At 44.2% G+C, this 17549-nt stretch overlaps 1 protein-coding gene across 1 annotated transcript in view; it reads left to right on the top strand.

Moving 5' to 3' along the window:
- LOC115473429 (monocyte to macrophage differentiation factor-like) overlaps nt 1-17549 on the top strand; it is a 50668-nt gene that overhangs the window by 15117 nt on the left and 18002 nt on the right. The window contains 1 exon segment of the mRNA XM_030208371.1: nt 3481-3604. Within this exon segment, the coding sequence (XP_030064231.1) occupies nt 3488-3604 (117 nt within the window). The 5' untranslated portion in view covers nt 3481-3487.

Raw genomic sequence — 17549 nt, 5'->3', positions numbered from 1 at the left:
ACTTATAGGAATACTTTGCTTTTAAAATATATATTATCAGACTTAAGCGAACAGCTTTCTTCTGGACCAAAATAGTATTTGAACAAGGCAGTGAGATATAATTTCTCATAAATATCTCCCAGAATTTACCATGCTTTGTACTGGCTTATCTAAATAAATATTAATTTGTTTTAAGATTTGCAGAACTTCTAGAGAGTAGTACAGTAGTGATTAAAATATTGGGCTAGAGGCTGACCAAATATTGGTTTCGGATTTGATGCCAAAACCAGCCAGAAATCCAGATTTGGCAGTCCTCTGGTTTCAGCTGAAAATGCAAGTGTATTTTCAGCTGAAATGAAAAATCGCCACCCTCTCCCTACCCAAAGGCCTTCCTAGGCCGACCTTTGAAATCCTGGTGATCTTTTGCCCTCTTCGAGCTAGGAGCGATCCCCTGTTGCCCCTGCTCTTGCCGTTTCCAATCTTAAAATGGCTGCCTTGACCTCCTGCATCAGTCAATTTGACTGTGGAGACAGCAGGGGCAGAAACAGCTCAGGATACTCCTGCCCCAAAGAGGCTACTTGGCCAACAAGGCTTCAAGGTTAGTCCCAGGGCTATGGATGAGAGGAGGATGGAGTTTGTGGGGAGCCCGGGGAGATGGGCTTTCTTTGGGGGGGGGGGGGGCAGTAGTTTGTTGCGCCGTCTACATTGGGCTTCGTATGATTAATGAGAAATCCCTAGACACAGGTCTTTTTCAGCTGTGAACTGTGTTTGTAGCTTTGAACTAGACCTCTTGTCTGGTTATGCTTTTTGGGAACCAATTGGATACAAGAAATGTTGTTTTAATATGGCTTAAAAAGTTTATTACAACAAGTTGACTCAACACGACTACGCTCTCTATACGTAACACTGCTATTGTCTTTGAAGAGAAGGAATTGTGTATTCCTCTGTACATTGTCTTTTGGTGTGTTAACTATCCAAGCACCTGATAAACCTTTGGAAGACTCCTGAAGAAGGCGCTACGGCGCCGAAACACGGCTGTGTTGCGTCAACTTGTTGTAATAAACATTATTTTTTACTTAAAATCATACGTCTTCTCCATTGTTTGGAAAGAGCCTATCTTCCCAACCCCCCCTTTGTTTTCCCTCTACTTGTTTTGTGGGGATTAAGTGCACCTCCACACTCTGTGTGGTACCTTCACACTTTGTGTGGCACTTTTTGGGGTTTTAATATGGCTTTCCTGGTCATGGGAAAAACAAATCTTAAATGCATCCATTTGCTCAAAGTTAGTCTGTAAGAATTTTAGTAATGTACAAACAACATTTTTTTTACATGTTATTGTAGTACAGGTTTTGCGATGCCACGTAAATGACTATAAACAATTCAGAAAACATGTTTTTTTAAAAACCCTCCTTATTTAAAACAAATGTCTCAATCTAGTGACAATGTCTATCTGATCTACCATTCTATTAAGAACTTCTATAAATCCCGAGGTATTGTCTCAGGGCCCCCCACCCAGGAGCGGAGGAGGAGCCCAGTGGTTAGTGCAGCAAACTCTGATCCTGGAGAACTGGGTTCAATTCCCACTGCAGCTCCTTGTGACTCTGGGCAAGTCACTTAACCCTCCATTGCCCCTGGTACAAAATAAGTACCTGAATATATGTAAACTGCTTTGAATGTAGTTGCAAAAACCTCAGAAAGGCGGTATGTCAAGTCCCATTTCCCTTTCCCTATTTGAGATTCTACATGGAACGTTGCTACTATTGGAGATTCGAGATGGAATGTTGCTACTATTGAGATTCTGTTGCTACTATTTGAGATTCTACGTGGAATGTTGCTTCTATTTGAGATTCTGTTGCTACTATTTGAGATTCTAAATGGAACGTTGCTACTATTGGAGATTCTAAATGGAATGTTGCTACTATTGAGATTCTGTTGCTACTATTGGAGATTCTGCATGGAATGTTACTACTATTTAGATTCTGTTGCTACTATTTGAGACTATTCCACTAGCAGCATTCCATGTAGAAGCCTGCCCTTGCAGATCAGCAACGCGGCCACGCAGGCTTCTGTTTCTGTGAGTCTGACGTCCTGCACGTACGTTGCTGATCTGCAAGGGCAGGCTTCTACATGGAACGTTGCTAGTGGAGGAGTAGCCTAGTGGTTAGTGCAGCAGACTCTGATTCTGGGGAACTGGGTTTGATTCCCACTGCAGCTCCTTGTGACTCTGGGCAAGTCACTTAACCCTCCATTGCCCCTGGTACAAAATAAGTACCTGAATATATGTAAACTGCTTTGAATGTAGTTGCAAAAACCTCAGAAAGGCGGTATGTCAAGTCCCATTTCCCTTTCCCTATTTGAGATTCTACATGGAACGTTGCTACTATTGGAGATTCGAGATGGAATGTTGCTACTATTGAGATTCTGTTGCTACTATTTGAGATTCTACGTGGAATGTTGCTTCTATTTGAGATTCTGTTGCTACTATTTGAGATTCTAAATGGAACGTTGCTACTATTGGAGATTCTAAATGGAATGTTGCTACTATTGAGATTCTGTTGCTACTATTGGAGATTCTGCATGGAATGTTACTACTATTTAGATTCTGTTGCTACTATTTGAGATTCTACATGGAATGTTGCTTCTATTTGAGATTCTGTTGCTACTATTTGAGATTCTACATGGAACGTTGCTACTATTGGAGATTCTAAATGGAATGTTGCTACTATTGGAGATTCTACATGGAATGTTACTACTATTTAGATTCTGTTGCTACTATTTGAGATTCTACATGGATTGTTGCTATTCCACTAGCAGCATTCCATGTAGAAGCCTGCCCTTGCAGATCAGCAACGCGGCCACGCAGGCTTCTGTTTCTGTGAGTCTGACGTCCTGCACGTACGTTGCTGATCTGCAAGGGCAGGCTTCTACATGGAACGTTGCTAGTGGAGGAGTAGCCTAGTGGTTAGTGCAGCAGACTCTGATTCTGGGGAACTGGGTTTGATTCCCACTGCAGCTCCTTGTGACTCTGGGCAAGTCACTTAACCCTCCATTGTCCCAGGTACAAATAAGTACCTGTATATACTATGTAAACCGCTTTGAATGTAGTTGGAAAAACCAGAGAAAGGCGGTATAGAAGTCCGATTCCTTTTCCCTTTCCCTAATACCCAACCTGTAAACCGCTTAGAACTAGGATAGGTACAAAAGCATTCTAGAAATCACAGATGAAGTAAAGTAAATGGGCCTTGGTTTAGCAAAATTCCTGGTATGTTTAGGTAGCCAAGGACAGTTAGCCTGTGATAGTCTCTCCTGCTGCAAAAAGAGGTTTCTCATCTAGGGTTGGGGGGGGGGGGATATTCTGCTCTGTTTCATATATAATGTTTTGCTCACATCCCAAATTTTGTGGAATAGAAAAAGTGAATGAAAAGGACTTCCGCATACAAAAAAAAAGTTTTCGCATATTGTACTGTTTATAAATATAAATTTTCTTTCTTCTTCTTTCAGAAAAGAAATGACCTTTCCCAAGAGGAGTTCTTCTTTTGACAAATTCATGAACCATCGGGCACCAGCAAACTGCCGTTATAAACCTACTTGGTATGAACATGCTGCTAACTGTTATACCCATGCAGTAAGTACATGCATTTATTTATCTGACCATCATCAGTTTTTTTGTTTTTTTTTGTTACATTTGTACCCCGCACTTTCCCACTCATGGCAGGCTCAATGCGGCTTACATGGGGCAATGGAGGGTTAAGTGACTTGCCCAGAGTCACAACGGACTGCCTGTGCCTGAAGTGGGAATCAAACTCAGTTCCTCAGGACCAAAGTCCACCACCCTAACCACTAGGCCACTCCTCCACTGTTGCTACTATTGGAGATTCTACATGGAATGTTGCTATTCCACTAGCAACATTCCATGTAGAAGTCGGCCCTTGCAGATCACCAATTTGGCCGCGCAGGCTTCTGCTTCTGTGAGTCTGACGTCCTGCACGTACGTGCAGGACGTCAGATTCACAGAAACAGAAGCCTGCGCAGCCTTCTACATGGAATGTTGCTAGTGGAATAGCAACATTCCATGTAGAATCTCCAATAGTAGCAACATTCCATGTAGAATCTCCAATAGTATCTATTTTATTTTTGTTACATTTGTACCCCGTGCTTTCCCACTCATGGCAGGCTCAATGCGGCTTACATGGGGCAATGGAGGGTTAAGTGACTTGCCCAGAGTCACAACGGACTGCCTGTGCCTGAAGTGGGAATCAAACTCAGTTCCTCAGGACCAAAGTCCACCACCCTAACCACTAGGCCACTCCTCCACTGTTGCTACTATTGGAGATTCTACATGGAATGTTGCTATTCCACTAGCAACATTCCATGTAGAAGTCGGCCCTTGCAGATCACCAATGTGGCCGCGCAGGCTTCTGCTTCTGTGAGTCTGACGTCCTGCACGTACGTGCAGGACGTCAGATTCACAGAAACAGAAGCCTGCGCAGCCTTCTACATGGAATGTTGCTAGTGGAATAGCAACATTCCATGTAGAATCTCCAATAGTAGCAACATTCCATGTAGAATCTCCAATAGTATCTATTTTATTTTTGTTACATTTGTACCCCGTGCTTTCCCACTCATGGCAGGCTCAATGCGGCTTACATGGGGCAATGGAGGGTTAAGTGACTTGCCCAGAGTCACAACGGACTGCCTGTGCCTGAAGTGGGAATCAAACTCAGTTCCTCAGGACCAAAGTCCACCACCCTAACCACTAGGCCACTCCTCCACTGTTGCTACTATTGGAGATTCTACATGGAATGTTGCTATTCCACTAGCAACATTCCATGTAGAAGTCGGCCCTTGCAGATCACCAATGTGGCCGCGCAGGCTTCTACATGGAATGTTGCTAGTGGAATAGCAACATTCCATGTAGAATCTCCAATAGTAGCAACATTCCATGCAACATTCCATGTAGAATCTCCAATAGTAACAACATTCCATGTAGAATCTCCAATAGTATCTATTTTATTTTTGTTACATTTGTACCCTGCGCTTTCCCACTCATGGCAGGCTCAATGCGGCTTACATGGGGCAATGGAGGGTTAAGTGACTTGCCCAGAGTCACAAGGAGCTGTGCCTGAAGTGGGAATCGAACTCAGTTCCTCAGTTCCCCAGGACCAAAGTCCACCACCCCAACCACTAGGCCACTCCTAGTTTGAGAATGAAAACTCAAAATATGACTTTGTCTTTGTGACAGGCTTTTGCAATGATCTACGTTATTTTTCAAGCAAGGGCCACTTTGGCCAAAGATCTCCATGAGATTCAGGACCATCGCCAGACAAACCGGCACTCTGGGCAAGGGAGGAGGGATCCCCTCCATTGATACATCTATCCGAGTTGCTCAGGCAAATTTGGAGCGACTAATTTAACTTAAATTAAAAGTCTATCCTCTACACATTTCCTCACACTAGCTCTTCCCCTTAACCCATCTGCCCAACATTCTTTCCTTAATGCCTTTCCCCCCCATACGCTGTCTTCGTACAGTATACCTTTTCCTCATCCCACCAACTTTTAACTGTTTGCTGACCTCTCTCACCAGTTGACCCCCACATCCATCCTCTCCAAGGCATCTTCTACTCCCCCCCCCCCCCCCCCCCCCAGTCCTTCTCTGGAGGCTTGTGGTCCATATTGTCTCCAGAAGCAGTTTGTTTTTGTTTGAGCCACAGAGGACCTCATTTTTAAAAGAGAAAAAAAAAACATCTCAAAACAGCATGAAGTGGCATTTAGACATTTTCTCCAAAAAACGTCCAAATCGCATTTTCAAAACTCGGATTTGAGACTTTTTTTTTTCCCTACAGTGCGTCTAAATCACACGAGGACTTGGGGGCGGGATTTGGACATTCTCAAAACTAAGGTGTTTTTCTGCCATAATGGAACAAAGCAAAAACATCCAGGGGTAAAAATTAGACATTTTGGTCTAGACCTGTTTCAATCACGCCTAAGTCACAAAAAGGTGCCCTAAATCATGACTACTGGAGGGATTAAGGCATGACCCCCTCCCACCACAGTACATACCAGTAAAAGTTGTAATCAACGCTTTTGCTGCTTATTCACATTTAAGTAGAATGAGTTACAGTAGTCAAGTAAAGGCATCAGAATTGTCTGTGTAATAATCTGGAATCCCAACAGGCTCAACAATGATGTCATAACTCAGAGTTTATATACGCGCCTTCCTTTTCTCCAAGTGAATTCCATTTACCACCACCGTCTGTCGCCTGTCAGTCAACTAGTTTCCAATCCAGTTAACCACTCTGAGTCCTAAGTTCAGCCCTACTACTACTACTTATTATTTCTATAGCGCTACTAGATGTACGCAGCGCTGTACACTTGAACATGAAGAGACAGTCCCTGCTCAACAGAGCTTACAATCTAATCAGGACAAATAAGGGATAAGGACAAAGAGTAGCAAGATTCCGGAATCCCAAAGAGTAGCAAAGATTCCGGAATCCCAAAGACTACTACTACTACTTATCATTTCTATAGCACTACTAGACGTACGCAGCGCTGTACACTTGAACATGAAGAGACAGTCCCTGCTCGACAGAGCTTACAATCTAATTAGGTCAGACAAACAGGACAAACAAGAGATAAGGGAATATTAAAGTGTCTCAGCTTATTCATGAGTCTTCTATGAGGAACCGTATCAAAGGCTTTTCTGAAATCCAAGTAGATTACATCTAGCGCAAGTCGTTTATTTGGTAGGATTTTCCTTTGGTAAAGCCATGTTGCCTCAAGTCCTGCAACCCAATCTAGAAGGTTAACCATCTTTTCCTTCAGCAGTGACTCCATTATTTTTCATGCCGCCGACTTGAGGCTTACGGGCCTGTAGTTTCCCACTTCTTCCCTGTCCCCGCTTTTTGTGAAGAGGGACCACATCCACTAGTCTCTAATCCCGCAGAACTTCTCCCTTCTCTAAAGATCTATTAAATAAATCCTTAGATGTCCCTCAATATTCTGGGATTATCCCATGCGGCCCCATAGCTTTGTCCACTTTTTCGATTTTCGAGTTGTTTCTTCCATGAAAGGTGTAATATCCACTCCATTCCCATGGCTAAATATAGGCACTTAACGGGCCAAGTGCCAACTCCACCCCCAGAATGCCCCCAAAATAGCCATAAGTACATAAGTAATGCCACACTGGGAAAAGACCAAGGGTCCATCGAGCCCAGCATCCTGTCCACGACAGCGGCCAATCCAGGCCAAGGGCACCTGGCGAGCTTCCCAAACGTACAAACATTCTATACATGTTATTCCTGGAATTGTGGATTTTTCCCAAGTCCATTTAGTAGCGGTTTATGGACTTGTCCTTTAGGAAACCGTCTAGCCCCTTTTAAAACTCTGCTAAGCTAACCGCCTTCACCACGTTCTCCGGCAACGAATTCCAGAGTTTAACTATGCGTTGGGTGAAGAAGCATTTTCTCCAATTTGTTTTAAATTTACTACACTGTAGTTTCATTGCATGCCCCCTAGTCCTAGTATTTTTGGAAAGCGTGAACAGACACGTCACATCCACCTGTTCCACTCCACTCAATATTTTATATACCTCTATCATGTCTTCCCTCAGCCGTCTCTTCTCCAAGCTGAAAAGCCCTATCCTCCTTAGTCTTTCTTTGTAGGGAAGTCGTCCCATCCCCGCTATCATTTTAGTCGCCTTTCGCTGCACCTTTTCAAATTCTATTATATCTTTCTTGGTATTAATATATATGTGTGTATCATATGGCTATATTTTACTTATTTAATTTTCATTATACAATTTATTCTGTTACATTATTCACCATTTCTGTATAATATTATACATACTTATGTAGTATATCTGTCAATTTCATTTCTTTGTTTATCCATATGGTGTTAAGATATCTTCTTTTATTTACTTATTTATACTGTGTCAAGATATAATTATGTTTTATCGATCAGTCCATTGAGTCCAGCATCCTGTGCACAACAGCGGCCAATCCAGGCCAAGGGCACCTGGCGAGCTTCCCAAACATACAAACATTCTATACATGTTATTCCTGGAATTGTGGATTTTTCCCAAGTCCATTTAGTAGCAGTTTATGGACTTGTCCTTTAGGAAACCGTCTAGCCCCTTTTTAAACTCTGCTGAGCTAACCGCCTTCACCACGTTCTTCGGCAACGAATTCCAGAGTTTAATTACTCGTTGGGTGAAGAAATATTTTCTCTGATTTTTTTTAAATTTACTACACTGTAGTTTCATCGCAAGCCCCCTAGTCCTAGTATTTTTGGAAAGCGTGAACAGATGCTTCCTATCCACCTGTTCCACTCCACTCATTATTTTATATACCTCTATCATGTCTCCCCTCAGCCGTCTCTTCTCCAAGCTGAAAAGCCCTAGCCTCCTTAGTCTTTCTTCATAGGAAAGTCGTCCCATCCCCACTATCATTTTAGTCACCCTTCGCTACACCTTTTCCAATTCCACTATATCTTTCTTGAGATGCGGCGACCAGAATTGGACACAATACTCAAGGTGCGGTCGCACCATGGAGCGATATAACAGCATTATAACATCTTCACACTTGTTTTCCATACTTTTCCTAATAATACTCAACATTCTATTTGCTTTCCGAGCCGCAGCAGCACACTGAGCAGCAGGTTTCAGTTTGGCATTAATCGATTAAGTGCCACTGAAAATTAGCTGTTTAGCCCCGAACAGACGATTTATTAATCGACCAGGAACCGTTTCTGACCGGTTAAATTGCTTTGAATATCGACCCCTTAGAATTCTAATGTTTGAGTAGTTTAGTCAAATCGTAGATGGTAATTTTGTAGCTGTTCCTTTGTCTTTTCTTGTGAGCAACTGTAGTAGAGAAAAGCTGCAGCATCGGATAACACTTTACTACACTGGGGAATTTTGTGTTGTGTTCTAATTATTCAACCTCTGATTATCCAGGGAGTGGAGGAGTAGCTAATGGTTAGAGCTGCAGGCGGAGAATCAGGGAAGCCCGATTCAAATTCCATTGTGGCTCTTTGTGATCTTGGGCAAGTCACTTAATGCTCCATTGCCTCAGGTACAAAATTAGATTGTGAGCCCCCAAGGGACAGGGAAATTCCTACTGTATCTGAATGTAACTGACCTTGAGTTACAACTGAAAAATGGAATGGACTAAATCCCAAATCTTCCCTCCTTCCATGCATTGTTGATTTTAAGGTTTTTAAGTCTAGTGCTCCAACATGAAGAATCGCCATGTAGTTAAACTGGCTACTCTGTGGGGCCCTTTTACTAAGCCGCGGTAGGCTCTACACACGTGCAGCGTGCATCCAAATGAGACTACCACCAAGCCAAGGCCCCCCCCCCCCCCCGGTGGTAATTTCAGATTTGGTGTGCGCCCAAAACGCCTGGATGACTTCTTTATTTATTTCCTCCCACGTGCACTGTTTCCGGCGGTAATCGGCAGTTGGTGCGTGCCGACCAGTCACAACGCGCATGTAGTGCGTGAGCCCTTACCACTAGATCAGTAGGTGGCGTTAAGGACGCAGGCCAGTTTTAGACACACGCTGTTTTCAGCATGCCCTTTTCCCGTCGCGTTTACAAAAAAAAACCAACATTTTTGCAGGTAAGGTAAAAACTGGCCCGGCGCGCACCTACACTGCCGCAGGCCACTTTGCACCACAACTTAGTAAAAGGGCCCCATGTTTCTTTCTTGTCATTCAGTGCAAATTTTATCCACAGTCCATGTTCTCTTTCATTCCCTATGTTTGCCATATTATGGCATTAGTTGTAATGAATCTTTATTGTACAACTTGTTACTGTTACGTTTCAGTTGAAAACCTAATAAAAAGACTAAAAAGAAATGGCTGCCTTGTTTAACAGATGTGCCAAAAACCACTTTTATTTTACTCTTTTGAGTTATCCTTTAGTGGGTTTGCATCTTTTTAGCTATTTAGAGTGCACTGTACAAGAAAATGTTTTATTTCAGCTTTGCACTGAAGCAGGCAGTTTTTGTGGGGTAGGGACCGGCACTGTGCAGTGATGGAACCTTTGTTTTTAAACAATGAAAGGCATTGCTTGAAAGACTTGAATGAAAAGATTGGTAGTCAGACTGAAGTATTAGATTGTGAAAAGACCTACAATAGAATAAGGCACATACATTTATTTATTTAGATTTTGCTCACACCTTTTTCAGTAGTAGCTCAGGGTGAGTTACATTCAGGTACTCTGGATATTTCTCTGTCCCAGGAGGGCTCACAATCTAAGTTTGTACCTGAGGCAATGGAGGGTTAAATGACTTGCCCAAGATCACAAGGAGCAGCAGTGGGATTTGAACCAGCCACCTCTGGATTACAAGATGTTCTAACCACTAAGCCACTCCTCCACTATAGCAACATTCCATGTAGAATCTCAAATAGTAGCAACATTCCAGAATCTCAAAAAGTGGCAACATTCCATGTAGACTCTTCAATAGTAGCAACATTCCATATATTTATTTAGATTTTGCTCACACCTTTTTCAGTAGTAGCTCAAGGTGAGTTACATTCAGGTACACTGGATATTTCTCTGTCCCAGGAGGGCTCACAATCTAAGTTTGTACCTGAGGCAATGGAGGGTTAAATGACTTGCCCAAGATCACAAAGAGCAGCAGTGGGATTTGAACTGGCTATCTCTGGATTGCAAGACCAGTGCTCTAACCACTAGGCCACTCCTCCACTCCAGAATCTAGCTATTCTTTGGGGTTCTACATGGAATGTCGCTACTCTTTGAGATTCTGCATGAAATCTTGTCACTCTTTAGGATTCCAGAATCTTATTTAGATTTTGCTTACACCTTTTCAGTAGTAGCTCAAGGTGAGTTACATTCAGGTACTCTGGATATTTCTCTGTCCCAGAAAGGCTCACAATCTAAGTTTGTACCTGAGGCAATGGAGGGTTAAGTGACTTGCCCAAGATCACAAGGAGCAGCAGTGGGATTTGAACCAGCCACCTCTGGATTGCAAGACCGGTGCTGTAACCACTAGGCCACTCCCGCACTCCACTGTTACATTTTAGGAATAGTAAAAAATTACCACCCACCCCAGGTTAGTTGGCAATCAGAACCAGGAAGTGTGGAAACTACGATACAGTGTTTCTAAATTCTCCAGGATAAAATGATGCTTTATAATCTCAGAAATATATTTGTACTGCTTTAAAGAGGAGTTCCGAGCAGTCTGATTTTTACTGGATTTTTACGACACAAGTAATTTATTTATTTATTTATTTTATTGCATTTGTATCCCACATTTTCCCACCTATTTGCGGGCTCAGTGTGGCTTACAATACATTGTGAATGATGGAAATACAATGTGTTACAGTACGATTATGGGTTACATTGTGAGGAGTTATGGGAAGACAAAGTCAAGTCAAAACATCGTTAGGGGCGTAGAAACAATGGAATGTTACAATGGGGAAAAGATAGGGCGATAGAACAATAGCAAGAGAACATTAGGGTATATCAATTTTATATGTGGGTGGAGTTTTAAGTGTGGTGAAAATACAGGGTAAGAGAATTCAGAAGAGAGTGTATTGATGTATTTCTATTAGTGTGTTTGGACTTCATGTGTTGTGATCCTTGCAATAAATTTTCTCAAGGAGATAAGTCTTCAATCGTTTGCGGAAGTCGGTTAATTCGTAGATCGTTTTCAGGTTGCTTGGTAGTGTATTCCAGAGTTACGTGCTCGTATACGAGAAGGTTGATGCGTGTAGTACTTCGTATTTTATGCCTTTGCAGTTAGGGAAGTGGAGATTGAGGAAAGTTCGGGATGATCTTTTAGCGTTTCTGGGTGGCAGGTCTATTAAATCAGACATGTATGCAGGGGCTTCACCGTGAATGATTTTGTGAACTAAGGTGCATACTTTAAAGGTGATACGTTCCTTAGTGGGAGCCAGTGTAGTTTCTCACGTAAGGGTTTTGCACTTTCGTATTTTGGTTTTCCGAAGATGAGTCTGGCTGCTGTATTCTGGGCTGTTTGAAGTTTCCTCAGTATTTGTTCTTTGCAGCCTGCGTATAGTGAGTTACAGTAGTCCAGATGACTGAGTACGAGTGATTGTACTAGGCTGCGGAAGACAGATCTTGGAAAGAATGGTCTTATTCTTTTCAGTTTCCACATGGAGTAGAACATCTTTTTGGTTGTGTTGTTCGCGTGAGTCTCAAGTGTTAGGTGGCGGTCGATAGTGACTCCAAGGATTTTTAAAGATTCTGAGATTGGCAGATTTAGTTTAGGTGTATTAATAGCGGTGAATTTATTCGTGTTGTATTGGGATATAACATTGTGTGTGTAGATTTCTCTACGCACTAACTTTGAGATCTTTTCAGAAACTAAATGAAAACCATCTGGCCAATATTGAAAGCGATTTAAGCAGGCAGGAGAGGCTCCTGTCAGCTTAAATTGCCTGTCAGCGTCTCCCCCCCCCCCCCCCCCAAAAAAAAAAAAACCAGATTTGGCAGCACTAAAGCAGGCAATGCCACTGAATATTGCTTCTGACCGCCGCCAAAAAAAAAGTGGGCAGGTCAGGGGGTGTTACAGGGGGCAGCATTAGAGAGGATCCTGGGGGTTATGCGGGTGCCAACAATTATTTGGTGCTGGCACTCGCATAGCTAAGCTGCCTAATTTAGAACAGCTCAGAAGCTGTCCTAAATCAGGCCGCTTAGCTTTGCGGGGGTCGGCATTGAATATCGGACGGCACCCGCATAAACTTGTATCTTCAAGCAGTGGCGTAGCAACGGGGGGGGGGGGCACGGAAGCCTGGGCCTCCCCAAACTGGATCTGTACCCCTGGCTTGGCTGGTGGGGGTCCACAACACCCGCCAGCTGAAGCGTTTTTTTCCAGCGCTGGTCTCGGCGCCACCACATTTAATTGCCCTGCTCTCTCTTCCCCCTCGTATCCGGCACGCTGCATGCTGGACGTGACATGAGGGGAGGAGAGAGATCAGGGCAGGAAATTCGGTGGCACCAGAGACCAGCACTGGAAAACGTGCTTCAGCTAGTGGGGGTTGGGGACCCCTGCCAGCCAAGGTATGTGCAGTGGGGGGGGGGAGGCAGACCAAAATGTGCCCCCCTCCCTTTGGGCTCTGGCCCCCTTCCACATTGAGTTCCCTGATTTCCCCCCCCCCCCCCCCCCCACACACACACACACTCCAACCTACACCATGAAGAAGACCCCCAACCCTCCAGGCCTACTTTTGTTCCCTAGTGGTCCAGTGGGGCGTTGGGGCTAGGAGCGAATCCCCCTTGCAGCTGATGTACCAAATTGGTTCTGTTACCTCTCGCTTATTATCAGCTGGAACCTGCATAAGTTCTGGAAGCCAGCCAGTCTGGCCAAAATTATTACTACTACTGCTTTCATTTCTATAGCGCTACTACAGCCCAGCACTGAATATTAAGGGGGCTGGCGACAATCGGCATTTTAAACGCTGATCACCACCAGCTGAATATTGACTGACGTATTTGCCAAATCTTTCCTTTCCCTTCCACTGTCTCCCTGTTTTGCATTTCAGTATTTCTTGTTTTGTGTAATGGCTGACTTGCACTAGAAGTCAGGGGATTAAACCAGTAGTTCCCAAACCTGGTCCTGGAGGGGCCCCAGCCAGTTTTTCAGGATATACACAATGAATATTCAATATAGATCTGCATGCACTGCCTCCAGTACATGCAAAATCTCTTTCATGAAGATTCATTTCGGAAATCCTAAAAAACCTAACTGGCATGAGAGGAGAGAAAATCAAGGCAACGGCTCAAGTATCTTGGAGAGGAAGGGTAGGAGGGAAACAGGGCGGTAGTTGGAGGGACAGGTGCATGTAAGGAACCCTTCAAAGACGTGCTCGTTAATTTTTCAGGATTTTCCCCCCTTCTACCCTTCCACTAACCATGAATAGATAGTCCTAAACTCTCTCCTTTGTGCTGCAGGATCAGGTTTGGGAACCACTGGATTAAACTGAAATTATAAACTTGTTAGGAAATTCCAAGGGTCTTGTTCGGCAGTTAATCCTTATTTTCTCAGGCAACCATAACCACTACCTTCCCCCCTTCACCCCCCCCCCCCCAGCACAACCACCAATTAGAACACACCCACAGCATGTTTTATTTATAGATTTAACAGAGTTTAATTCTTATATGTAAATTTAAACATGTGACATCTAAGCCTGAACCATCCCAATCCTTCCATTTGTTCACCTCCCCATCACTCTTCGCTGTCGTCGGTCTACTGTAAGCCAAACCACCCAGATCTGCACCCATCTCTGTTACTCTCCAGCCAATGTGCTAGTCAGTTTCCTAAGTGCTCCTTGCTAACACCACCTTTCAGGTGTATAAAGCTTGGTTACCCACCATCCACAGTGCCAAAACGTAACACTCCTCCCTCCTACACACACATACGCTTGCAAAAACCACTCTGGTCACCGCCCAGCTGTGACAACCCTCACACCAACCCCAAACTGGCCTAATGCTAGTCTACAAATGTCCTTAGCCCCACACCGTTCACTAACTAGGGAGGGAGGGGGAACACTTTGCTGGTCTGGTTTTTACCCCCTCCAATCTTATCCCTGTGAGCTCTACCCTAGAGAGCTGCACGGGAGTGGGGATGGCAGGATTACTGCAGGTGCCCCTCCAGGTCTGTGGGGATCCCTCAGGGGGAACAAGCAAAGAGCCCTGTTTACTAAGCCGCGTTATAGCCGCGTTAGCATCTTTAACACATGTTAACCATGTACACGTGTTAACCGTGAACGCGCCTACAATATCTCTAATTGTAGGCGCATTAAAAATGTTAATGCGTGGCTTATAAAATTATTCCGGTTCAGGGCCGGGATCCAAGATGGCACAGTAGCGAGTTCCTGCACCGGACGTCCAGATTCGCGCTCTGAGTTAAAGATTCCTGGACCCCTTGTGAGATGGGGAAACGGAGAGGAAAAGTAAGGGAGTGTCCCTGCTGGTACTCACCTTTCCCAGCAATCGACCTTGGAGCGCTTCGGGGTAACGACAGGACCCAGACAAGTTTCTTCACCCGCTACCGGTGCCGACCTGTCTGAGTTGGCCGGCAGTGTAGATGGGGTTTCTTTGAGCCCCGTCGAGCGTGCGACTCCCCCACAGCCGGGAGGAGGAGGAGGCAAGGAAGCAGTGCCTGTAGTTCGGCTTCCAGAAGGGGAGCCGAATATATACAGGGAGGGAACCTGGCCATGCTAGATGAAGTGGTGGAGAGTGATCTGGTAGGAAAACAAGCTTTAAATCCTTAAACCCCCTCCCTCCTGTTCTTTCATTGGGGTCTGTAAGTAAACCAGCCGTAGTGACATTGGAGTCACTCTGGGACTTGACTTTCAATTTGCATTCTTCCCCCCAAGCTTTAACTAAAAAATACTACAGGTATCAAGGTTTTGTCCGAGGCAGTCCTAATTCAAGAGCAAATAAATGCCCAACAGTTTTCTGGAGTGAAACAACGTGAAGGAAATTTGTATAAGCTGGAGAAATTGAATCAAGTCTCAATTAAGGAAAGGAATTTTACCTTATGTAGAACAGAATATTTGGAAAATCAATCCAAGAAACTTAATTTGAGGCTAACCATTGATATCACCAGTAGAAATGGTTAAAAAATACTTGGATGAAGTTCTGGGGATGCCGAGGGAATCACTACCTCCCATAGTACATGTGCAATATATTCAGAATAAAGTGGAGGAGTGGCCTAGTGGTTAGGGTGGTGGACTTTGGTCCTGGGGAACTGAGGAACTGAGTTCGATTCCTGGCACAGGCAGCTCCTTGTGACTCTGGGCAAGTCACTTAACCCTCCATTGCCCCATGTAAGCCGCATTGAGCCTGCCATGAGTGGGAAAGCGCAGGGTACAAATGTAACAAAAATAAAATAGATACTATTGGAGATTCTACATGGAATGTTGGTACTATTGGACATTCTACATGGAATGTTGCTATTCCACTAGCAACATTCCATGTAGAAGGCTGCGCAGGCTTCTGTTTCTGTGAGTCTGATGTCCTGCAGGTGATCTGCAAGGGCCGACTTCTACATGGGCAAATGTAACAAAAAAAAAATCACACATGGGAGATGGTATGAACTTAACATCCTTTTTGGAATCGTCATTAGAAGTTATTACCCAAAGAACTACTGCGGTGGTGTCGTTTGCTTTTGAAATGGATCGAGTTGCCGTTTTGAAACTTTTCTTCAGACACTTGGATTCTTCGTTCTTAGGATCTAAAATAAGAATTTACCCAGATTTGTCTAGCGAGACACAGAAGAGGCGCAAGGCCTTTTTGGCTATGCGTCAGAGAACTTTGGCTCTTGGGGCCAACTTCGTTCTCAAGTTTCCTTGTATATGCCGAATATTATTCCAGTCAAAAAATTTCCAATTTTTTGATCCTAAGCAATTAGAAGAATTTTTAGTTTCTAAGGAAGTAATGAATGTGAAAGTTAACTAACAGATGCACACTGAGTGATAGCTAGGGGGAATGAATGGGGTCTGCAGAAACTCCCGTGTTAATTATCTTAAATATGTATTATTAATAACATTATTTTATTTCCTTTTTCTTGGATCTATAATTCTTGAATTTCCTACTTATTAAGGTTGAAGGTGTTAAGTAAATTTCAACACAATGTTGTTAGAGATTTCTGTGGAAGATATTATTACAAACTAGTAGAAAAGGCCCGTTTCAGACACAAACGAAATGGGCGCTAGCAAGGTTTTCCTCGGAGTGTGTATGTTTTGAGAGAGTGTGTGTGTGCCTGGGGCCCCTCCCTCCCAACCACTTCCACTGCCCCCCCTCCCAACCAGTTCCAGTGTCCCCCCTTCGTCCATGTTCCAGGGTTGTCATCGTCCCCCCTCCCTCCGTTCCTCCGAGTTCCAGGGTTGTCCCCCCGTTTTTGTTGTTGTTTTTTTTTTTTTAGTTTTAGTACTTCCCTCTCGTCCCCCCCTCCATCTGAATTCCAGACCCCCCCTCCGAGTTCCAGAGCCCTCCCTTCCGCTCTCTGAGTTCCAGACCCCACCTCCCAGCCTCCCTCCCTCTGATTTGCAGACCCCCCCCTCTCTCCGAGTTCCAGATCCCACTTCGCTGCCTTCCTCCCTCCGATTTCTAGACCCCCCCCCCCCCCGGGAGTTCCTGACCCCTGGACCCCCCTGCCATGACCCTCTCGAGCCCCCCTTCCCACCACCGTTGTGTACCTGTGCTGGCGGGGGGACCCCAACCCCCGCCAGCCGAAGTCCTGTTCTCAGCCGTGGAGCCGTGGACGAATGATGTGATTAAGTTTGAATCAGTTTGTGTTCATGCGTCCGACGTCAGACGCACACAAACAGATCCAACTTGATCACGTCATTCGTCCATGCCTCGAATTACGGCATAATGGGTCCAGTGACGTCAGCTGGGGCTTCGGAGCCCAGCGAAGAAAGTTACCGACACAGGCAGGCAGGTTCGTAGAACGTTGGTGGTGAGAATTATATATATAGATTGCTATATCATCTCTGTTTGAGTTGTATTATAAAATAAATAAACAATTAAAATAAAAAATAATAAAAAAGAAGTGCTAATGCGCCTTAGTAAACAG

Source organism: Microcaecilia unicolor, chromosome 6 (assembly GCF_901765095.1).
Source record: "Microcaecilia unicolor chromosome 6, aMicUni1.1, whole genome shotgun sequence".
Lineage (NCBI taxonomy): Eukaryota > Metazoa > Chordata > Amphibia > Gymnophiona > Siphonopidae > Microcaecilia > Microcaecilia unicolor.
Note: the sequence above shows the minus strand (reverse complement) of the source record. Positions and strands in the feature narration are given on the sequence as shown.